The sequence below is a fragment of the Carlito syrichta genome, unplaced genomic scaffold (assembly GCF_000164805.1).
Source record: "Carlito syrichta isolate Samal-C Ts95f unplaced genomic scaffold, Tarsius_syrichta-2.0.1 Scaffold302862, whole genome shotgun sequence".
NCBI classification, from domain to species: Eukaryota; Metazoa; Chordata; class Mammalia; order Primates; family Tarsiidae; genus Carlito; species Carlito syrichta.
In genome coordinates, this window is record NW_007246958.1 from 1,154,669 (window position 1) to 1,165,219 (window position 10,551).

The 10,551-nt window shown below is 42.5% G+C and overlaps 1 protein-coding gene across 3 annotated transcripts in view; it reads right to left on the reverse strand.

The window, feature by feature from the left end:
• Positions 1–546: 546 nt before the first annotated feature.
• Positions 547–10,551, reverse strand: part of RCAN2 (regulator of calcineurin 2) — a 277,176-nt gene continuing 267,171 nt past the window's right edge. For all 3 annotated transcript variants that reach the window (XM_008057204.2, XM_021711891.1, XM_008057205.1), the window contains one exon: positions 547–3,119. In XM_008057204.2, coding sequence (XP_008055395.1) covers positions 2,959–3,119 — 161 coding nt within the window. In that variant the 3' untranslated portion in view covers positions 547–2,958. The remainder of the gene's footprint in view (positions 3,120–10,551) is intronic.

A 10,551-nucleotide genomic window follows, 5' to 3' on the forward strand; every position in this document is an offset into this window, starting at 1 on the left:
GATATGAGTTACTTAACAGCTACATGTATGCCAGGTAGCTATTCCCAGTCTGATGCTTTCCTTTTCCTTCTTCTAAGTGTCATCTGATGAACAGAAGCTTTTAAGTTTAATGGAGTCCAGTATATCAATCTTTTAGACTATGATAGTGCTTTTTGTTTTCTGAATAATACATTTTTGCCAACTCAAGTCTCTAGTAGTGTTTTTAACTACAGAATAGAGTGGGGAGAAGCTAAAAGAGGTTCTCAATACACTTGAAACGGCTTTTAAGACCATGATGGCTGAAACCAGGCAATACAACAGCACCCTCCCAGTTCCTCTTCTTAGAGGTCAAGCCATCCCTCCAGGGCCTGCTCAAATCCCGATTCCTTCAAGAGGAGGCTGCCCACTTGCTTCCCCACTGGTTTAGGAAGGACCTAGACGGATAGGATGGCTTAACCCCATAGGTTGGTAACTTCCTAGACTCCAGGCTGAATGGCCCTCCTCCACAATTACCCTTCAAGAATATTCAACTTGGGTAGACAACACAGAAATTAAACCACATGGACAAAGAGTCATTCACCAGATATATTTGAAGTCTAAGCTCTTTGAGCTATACACGTGCACAAATGATTCAGTTGGTGGATATCTTCCCCTTCCCCTTCATTTTCAAACGTTTCAAACTTAAAATAGCGCTAAAGAGGTTTGCATAATGTGCGTCATGGAAATGCAGAGGCAATTCTGACTTTCACAGTGCTAGGAGGTTCTGCTGAAACGCTTCCAGGAGCCTTCCTGTTTCTTCCTGTTCTCCTGGGAAAAGCTCCTCTTTCTCTCCTCCCCAAACCCAACCTAGTGAAAGAATTATTTGATCTGAGACAGGTTGACATTGACATGTGGCAACAGGTTTTACTAAGACTAGCCACGCAGGTCAGACACTTCACTGTTTTTCTTTTAGGGCTAAACAGAATGGTCATTTCAACTTTTACTAAATTGTTGGCAAAGTCGGATGCGTCTGTTTCAAAACATTTAAAAGTCATTTCCGAACATTTTTTCTCATCTGGATTTCTTCAGAACCCGCATTCTGAAGATTCAGGGTGGCTTAAAAAGTCAAATGACCTGCAGAAGGCTGAGAAGAGATTCAGCCCTAAAACGTTGACTGCCGTAATGCTCCGCTCACCGGACTAGCTGAGCGCAATATTTCTTCCACTAGAGGGCATCATTTCTCCACTCTTAAGTCTAGTCTTTCAACGGGCAATGAAAAATTTAAAACCTCCATAGCAAAGTCAAAGCATTTGCTTATTATACACTCCTCAGATTTTACTTTTAAAAGGAGTCTTCATTTTTCTTATGGAAACTCAGGATTTTTCAAGCAATGCTCTCCTCAGTTTCACCTGTACTGTATCCAGTACTATATTGCTATATTCACAGTAGAACGGACTTTAATTTCTGCGTGATCAGTCTATGTTTTAAGTTTCTAATGAAACTAACGTACACCTTAGTCAAAAACCACAACAATCCTTCCATCAGTTGGCTGTGTCACTGTTCTCGTGTGTTTTCTGAGGCTTGGGTCATGGAAAGTACGTCCCCACTCCGTCGTAATTTGTATTTGCGTCTCAAATGACTCATTAGTGTACAGGAGGTGAGGCTTGGCACACAGCCGAAGGTAATGGTTCTCTAGGTGTATCTTCTGTAATGCACTTTGGGCTAGAGAAATAGAAAAATCACATGTAACGCAAACAAAGGACTTCTTTGAGCATATGGGCCTCGCATGAGGAGGACTGGCATACATTTGTCTGCCATCCTTTCCATGTTAACATGCTCAGCCACTTCTGCTTTCTGCAGATCTCGCTTCATCCTGATCGCCTACGACTGACACCTGCATCTTTATTTAAAAAAAAAACAAAAACAAGTGGTCTTGATAGCAAAGATGTGGGTTAATCCTTTGTACACTGGCATGAGACATCTTGTGCCCTTTCAAAATTCAGCATTATCCATAACAGAGTGTAATATTATCAGATTATCTGTATTAGTATATGAACGCATTCATAAGCAATGCACATAGTATGTTTTTAAGCAGCTAATGTTTGAACACTCACTAAATAAAAAACATCCAGATTTTAAAAGCACAGCTGAAACATTTGTACAAATATACAAAGAGAAAAAAAACAAACAATCATTCAGACACCATGAAACTTTTGTAATAAATAGGTTCGTCTGAAATCGGTCTCTATCACCCTGGTCAAGCCTCCCCAGTGAGGCTGGGAAAGTTCTACGTGGAAGTGGTGTTCAAAATCTATTGAGGAATATCTTTGGGGCCAAGCTCAGTTTTGCCTCCAGGAATTTTAACAGAGCTATGAAGTATTGACTCAAAATAGTGAATATACTCAGGCTTGTTGGGCTGGATGAGGCTGATAATTTTTCTAATCTAGATAGGACATGGCCAGATGCTGACAATCTGTGTTATAGTATATCCTCAAATCATGAAAATAAATGCTGGTGATCATGCATGTCCTGGGAATGTCGGGATGCAAGGACTGAGTGAGACTAGAAAGGAATATCTCATGCAGCCAAAGTCAAGTTTACATATGGTCCTATTTAAGTGGCCAGGAAAAAACAGCATACACACGTCAGGACTGGGACTGAAAGAGCTCACAAACAACACAGGTGCTATTTGTTACTGATGTCTCTGTCTTAGATCAATATGAGAGAATGAAGATACAGGCTGTGCTGATTGTTTAATAAGAAAATACTACTTTTTTCCTAGAACCTTCTAAATAATGGATTATACTTAATGGGCATGATATGATCAGGAGACATATCACCTTTTCCTAGCCCTTTTGTCCAAGAGGCTTGATTACAAGGAGGAAATCTCAAACAACCAAACACCCAGGGATTTAAAGGCAATTTTTTTTCCGACAAACAATGTGGGGGGAAAAAGCACAATAAGGAGACGGCTATTATTGTTGAGGCAGAGCAGGAAGCTCAGTTGGACACGGAGGGTGGCAGGCCAGGACGCCGAGTCTGGATGATTTTTGGCTTTGGGGAAGTCTTTGGGTCCTCTTCTTCCTCTATGTCACTGTCACACACGTGCACGACGACACTTGGGGTGGACTCAGTCCCTGCATGGAGTTCATACTTCTCTCCTAAAAAGCAAGAAAAATGGGGGTGAAAAAGGGGAGAGGGATTTCAAAACAGATCCCATGGCAAAGTTTGTTTTGGAAGTGAGAAGAGTGTTTTACAGTGTTTCAGAAAACCTAGGATCTTATGCAGGGATGGCAAGGACTATTAGAAAATGGAGATCAACCCATCCTTGTATCCTGGCTCTACCATCTATTAACTGCAACTCTGAACAAGCTACTTAACTCCTCTTAGCCTTGGCATCATCAACTGTAAATTTCAAAATGGCAATACCTCAGCTCCACAGGATTGTGGTAAGGACTGAATAGGCCAGTGGTTACTCATATCCATTTCTCTTTTATTTCCCAGACCTGCCAATAATTACTGAGTGACCTAAAGTCAATTGCTTCACTTCTTCATCTTTTGAATAAAGTAGTCTCTGAGATTCCCTCCAGCTGTACATTCCTTATAGTCAAAGCTGCCCCAGGATGAAATAAAGTAGGGTCATTGTTTGTCCAGGATTTACAGCAGTTATTAAGTAACTGGGTTAGATGACAGTCAAGGCCCTTTTCAGTCCCAAGCGCTTATTATTCTTGACAGGCTCATTTAAAAAAATAATATTCATTCATTCATTTAAAGATATGGTTTCACTCTGTCATCTAGGCTGGAGTGCAGTGGTACAGTCATAGCTCACTGTAACCTCAAATATTTGGGCCATTTTTTTTTTATAGAGATTGGGGGGAGGTCTTGCTATGTTGCCCAAGCTAGTCTTGAACTCCTGGCCTCAAGCAATCTTCCTTACTTGGCCTCCCAAAAAGCTTGGATTATAGGTATGAGCCACTGCACCCAGCCCAACTCATTTTATAGTCAAAGCACTGTTAGTTGACTGGCTTTCTGTCTGACTTTGTTCTACTTCAGTAGGTATTTATTCAGCGTCTTCTATGGTCTGGTCTATTGCTAGTATTAAGGCTGCAAAGCACAATAAAAAATGTGTGCATCTTTCATGAGAGCCCAATCTGGTGAAGGCTGTGGAAACAGAATATCGCAACATAACATGATGAGCCATGGGGTGACTGTATGTTAAGGACTGTGGTACCAAATGGTAAGGAGCAAGTAACTCTGAAAGGCTTCCCAGTAGAGATGACAACTGACCTGGGTCTAAAAGGCAAGCAAAAGACCTCCAGGTGGTGGGGCATTCTCAACCTGCATGCTTGTAACTCTTCAACATAACTGTCAACACACTCATCTTAATCTTCTCCCGACATCCCATCCTTTACCTCCCACCCTTCATGAACCAATAGACAAATCTTTTAAAACCAGTGTCCCCCAGACATCCTCCTTGTCAATGACTCTCTAGGTCTCATGAGATCAAGTACAAATTTATTAGGCTAGCACAGAAGACCCTGCATACCCTCTCACCAAACTTTTCCAACGTGACTTCTATTGATTTCCTCTTTGCTTTGGTCAAACTGGTTTACCGATTGGCCTCTAAACACGAAGGCTACATTCTTATGGCCACAAAACCAGATATTTGTACTTGGCATAGTCTCACCTCTCCCTGAGTGTGTTCTAAACCCTGCCCTTCTTCCAAGATCAGGGCCAGCCACTACCCAGTCCAGAAATCATACCTGCAAACCTCAGACTTTAGTGGGAAGTGCCTCTACTGAATGACTAGAGCAAGTACTGTCAGCTCCAGTGACAGGACACTAACTATGTGCTACTGTGCACGTCCTCATAATATGTCCCCCCCGCCTCCTATTTTTTCACTGGAAAATGGTCATAGTGCAGGTAGAGGACAGTGGAGGGAGGGAAGCTAAGGAAGCATACAGGAAGGGAGGCAAGGAACCCATATCAATCCTGTGGCACGCCCAGCCACCAGTGTTCACTCATCTTTGGTGCTGTCACCGTTGCTCATGAGAGAACGGCAAGTCACTCAAAGTCTCACAGTAAACCATGACTGAGCTGATTGCGCCCAGGGTTTCTGACATTTTGTCTTTCCTTCGGGAACTCTTTGCAATTCTAAATGAAAGATACCCTCAAGCGAGAGATGGAGAGATGTTAGATTCTGGGGGTACAAGTGCATGTTTGTTACATGGGCATATTGCTTACTGCTAGAGATTGGGATTCCGGGGTCTCCTTCCCCAGATAGTAGACATTGTCCCCAGGAGGTAGTTTTTAAACCCGCCTTCCCACTCTTGGTGTCCCCAGTGTCTATTATTTCCATCAAAGCTGGCCTTTTGGTGAAAACATTTTGTTTGCCCTGGCTTGAATAAAACACATTTCCCTAGAGACACACCTCTTTTTGCAAGGATTTACCACTTCAAAAGTGGTTGCTTTTCTCTCAGAATGGGTGTGTTGGGGGCGCACTCAGGATGGGAGGGGTAGGCACAGGAATATACTCTTGTGTCACTTTGCAGGGTACACAGCAATTTTCACGTCAGGTTAATAAAGTCAGATTGTTTGGGAGTAGAGATATCTCATTGCTGTGATCCCATTAACTCTGACATTTCACTGTTCTATTTTTGGAAACTTTCTTACTATCAAAATCCGGCAAAGCTTAACAGCTGCTGAGAGCCCACAAAATAAAAAGAAATGGCTCTGGTCTTGCTGGATTGGATTTTTCTTTTTTTGGCCTCTTTTTTCCTTTGGGCTTCAACTAATTCCTCTACCACGAGGGCTGACATCAGTGCTGTCACCATGCACAGGGACCAACTGGGCTTGACAGGGGACGAGGAGCCTGACGAGCCTTATCCACACAGGGGAGGGGCAGGTGCTGCCACGGTGCAGCGAGAACAGACCAATTGAACCAGCATTTCTTTTAAAAGATGAGCAGAGGGCTCGCCTATCACATGATCATTCCTTTGTCGATATTCAAACTATCCTTTCCCCTGTGTGCAGAAAGGAGGCCAGGACCAAAAGTCGGCAGGAAAAAAAATGCATGGACCAGGGTTTCTACCTACTCCCATGAAACTAATTCCCAGCCAAGCCAATGGAAAATCTGCTAGCACATAGTTAAGAGTTAAGTTTTTGTTCAAGCCTCTGGAATTGTCTGAGGCTTGACCACTGTTCAAAATAGATGCCAAAGTTCTGTCTCCTCCTTTCCCAGGCGGGAGGGGACAGGTTGGTGACAATGTCCCAATTCCTGTAAGTCCAGAAGAGGGAGAGGAGATGCCTTTCCATTCTCAGGATGGCAGAGGGCAAGTCCCCGTTGCTGATTGAGGGCTGGTGAACGGTGACCTGGTTCTGGTACAACTGTTGAAAAGTGTGTTGGTGGCTGTCAGTCCAAGTGCCATTGAACTCCATAGTGATACCTTTGGCTTACAGGGCCATACGTTGGTCTCCTCTTAAATTCTTTCTAAAATAATCAGTGTGATTATGCAGTTTGCAAAAATTAGCATAAATGAGACATGTTAAGGGTGGAGAGATGAAACACAGCCATATGCATGTGTATTAAAACAGAATACACACACATAGAATGATTACTGATGGTTTGGATTTCTAATTAGAAAAACTTTGCTTTTCTAATTTTGCTTTTCTAATGGAGGGAAGGGAAAATCCTCCTAAAATTTCAGTGCCCCCTAGGACAGGACCTTATATGTGTTCTGCCAAAGAAAAGATGGAATCCCTGCAGAGGCTTCCAAAATACAGCAGAGTCTAACAGGCACAAGGCCAAGTTTTGCTCTGTTCCTCAGCATCTGCATCTACCATTGTCCTTCTCAGAACCTTCTTTCTGCCTCTCATAAGCCTCTCAACTCCTACCCCTATAAGGAGCTACATGTCTAGGCCTGATATCACACCTGCACTCGACTTACTGACATCTTCATGTAAGTTGTCTACTCTTTTCCAAACTCCCATATCTAATGCAGAATTATGTACTTTCCCTACCAATCTAGGTTCTCTTCCCAGTGATCACATTTCTTAGAGGTGCCATTGTTCTTTCAGCCTTCTAAGTGCAAATTCTTAGTCATCCTTGACTTTTCTACCTCTTTCAACCTTTGTTGTTAATCAATCACCAAGCATTACTGAACGTTGCTTTGAGACCTTCCTCTGTGTGCTCCCTTCCCGCACCCTCTTGCAATAACCCTATCCAAGACTTGACTTGCCTCCTTCTACCCAGAATGCTCTTAGCTGGTTTTCCCACCATGGGAAGTAATCTTCCCTGTCAGAATAAGCTTCCTAAAATGACATTTGAAGACTTCACCATAGTATATACTAGTAATGTGTCTCTGAGAAAGTGATATGACATTTCCAAGCCTCAGCTTTTCCTCAGCAGTAAAATGGAAAATAACATTCTTCTTACTGGGATACTATGAAATAAAGAAATATGTGGCAAATATTTTATACAGTTCTCCCAAGATGCTAATTTAGAGTGATAGTATTTTGGCAACTGCTGTCCTCAAGTAACTTCTGATTTCCAATATGATGAATCAATCTGGTCACATCACACAATAGTTAAGAGAATTATGCAGCTGACTAACTGCAAAGAGCTTTTACTCTGTGGAGTAGCTGCTGTAAAGAGTATTAAGAGGTGAATGACAACATGCTGAGTCCCATAGTTCTAATGAAAGGCCAAGTATCATATAACCTGATCCTACAATGGATCTATCCTTTCTCCCTCACCACCGCTTCCCCTCCTCTGTCCCATTATTGATAATTCTCTCCTTTTCCTCCATCCATCTCCATGCCTCTATTTCCATAAGAAAGTTTTAAGTTGCTGTTTTAATGAGATCTCTTTCTTTTTCTAAGAAAAAGATAGTCTGAACCACTTGTTTATAATGCTTAATGATATCGTCTCTATTATTATTCATTAGTTATTTCATCCAGTGATGCTTTCTATTCCAAACCACTGAAGAAAAGACTTCAGCTTTTTTGGAGGTTGCTGTAACTGAACGTTCATGTGAGTGTTCAGTACTTATGTGATTGATTTATGAGGGCATCAAGGCTGTTAGCAACATATTTGTGTCTTACCCACTATGTACTCACATGGATTTTCCTCCTGTAGCTTAACTCACATACCTTTCAGCTTTTTTTTTTTTTTTTTTGAGTTGGAGTCTCACTCTGTCACCCAGACTGGAGTGCAGTGGCATGCTCCCGGCCACTGCAGCCTCGACCTGCTGGGCTCCAGTGATCCTTCCGTCTCAGCCTTCCAAGTAGCTGGAACTACAGGCACGCGCTACCACGCCCGGCTAATTTTTTGATTTATCGTAGAGATGAGGTCTCACCAAGTTGTCCAGGTGGGTCTCGAACCCGCGGGCTCAGGCAATCCACTCATCTCAGCCTCCCAAAGCACAGGATTACAGGCTGAGCCACCGAGCCCAACACCTTTTAGCTTTTCAACTAAGCTGAAAACGATTTTGGGACAGATATCTATCCTATTTTCAGTATCCTGTCAGTGCTAGTGCAAAGCAGGTGTCATCGAAACTTGCCCTGTTCCTTAAACATAACAACCACCATTCACTGAGCACTTGCTAAATGCTAGGCACAGCTCTGAGTCTCTGATTAGTTCACATAAAAAAGGTATTTAATTATAACAACAGCTCTGTTGTGTGGGCTTCATGATGTCTACTTATGCAGGCAGAAATTGGAATCACAGAGGTAGTGAATGGTAGAGTCAGGATTCCAACTCAGGTTGCCTGACTTCGAAGAAAGGCTCATAATCACTCTCTGGCCCCAACCCTCTTATATCCTACAGCTTTCATGTTCTATGGGCCCTACTATTGAAAGGGAGCCTAGTTTTATCTCTCACTCTTAATACATTTTCATGGCAACCCATATTTTTAATGATTTGTTCTCTAGCTAAAGATGGATTATTTATTCCTTCTGAATCTTGCCTCGTTTTGTTTTGGCCAATTGCTAGTTATTCTAGGCATGGTCTCTTTGACAATGGATCTTCTCAAAAGACAACACAATAAATTTTGAAAACAAAAAGGACTACAAATTATAAACTGAGTTCATTTGCATCTCTTGTGAAAGCCCGTAGACTCTAGAAAATAATTTACTCATTTTTAAACTTTAAAAAAAAATCTCTCATATTAAAGGTGAATAATTATAACAGGAAAGTTATGTGTTGTAGCAGACTGTGTTTTCCAAAGATGGTTATGATATCTCCTACTCCTCATACTCTTCTGGAATCTTTCCACTCCTGCATTGAGGAGTATTCCCTCTGTGTTCCCTCCCCTCAATCCTGGGAAGGTGCTTATGACTGCCTTGACAAATATAGTACAGGTTGAGTTTCCCTAGCCTGAAAATATCCCAAATGGAAAGTACTCCTGTTCCCAAGCATTTGAGATAAAGGACACTTAACTTGTATGGCAGAAGTAACCAGTGTGGCTTCCAGAGTTAGGCCACAAAAGTATCAAGCACTCTACATTGCACTTGCAGAATGCTCATTCTTGGATCCCCACCTCCAAGTTGTAAGGAAGGCCAAGCAGTCTATGAGGAGGCCCACATAGAAAGGAACCAGGGCTCCTGACCTAGATCTCTGGAATAATTAAAATGGAATTTCTAGGTGTATTAGTTTCACTAAATGTGCTTGCCTGTGGGTGGGACTGAAAACAGAGACTGAGGGAAGAGTTCAGAATGACTGGAAATGTATCTGAAAGGTGTTCATATTTAGATTTCCTTCCCAGTGTTAGGGTCAGGACGTGATCAAATTTAGCAAGGAGAGGTAGGCCTATCAGGCAGCCAGGCCCCAGTTTACCACACCCTTGTCAAGTGTCTGGCCCTGTCCCAGGAGCAGGAGAAGGGGTGAGGGGTGACTGGCACTTCCTTCCCTCTACTGCAGGCACTGGCCAGCATTTGAGTTTCTAACTCTCTCAATTCTAGCAGGGCTCATGTGGGATTGATTTTGGGCCCAAAGTGTTCCTCTGTAGAAGGATTGAGTAATCGCAAAAAACATCAGGAAGTTTCCCAAAGCGTCACCGTCCATCCTCCACCCCGAAGTGCCATTTAATAGTATTTTAAAGGTATCTACTGTCAACCTTGCCTTTTCCTAGTTTTCCAAAGAGAATAAAAAAAACTGTGTGTGTGCAAGTGTGTGTGCTTGGGAAAGAGAGGGGTGTGAGCACAGCTGGGAGGCAACCGCTACCCCTCCTTACCATCTCCCCTCTCTTCCACTTTTCTTTCTGCTCCCACATGGGCACCTCTGACTCTTGCTAGGCACTCTCTACCTCTATGCCTCTGACAACTAATTGTCACCTTTGAGAAAGTATAATTAGCATGGTTCTTACACAAGAGTGCTACTTCCCCAGTGGTATCTGAAAATGGACTTTTTTCTTTGTCATAGGTGTGGGTTGGGGGTGGATGTCAGCATGTAGTAGGTGAGATCCAAGGATGCTAAATATACCACAGTGTGTAGAACTGTCAACTCCAAAATATCTAGCTTTCGCATGGAGAAACACTGAGCCAGGAGCTTAACATAGGCACTTAACATTTCTTTTTTTTTTTTTTGAGTTGGAG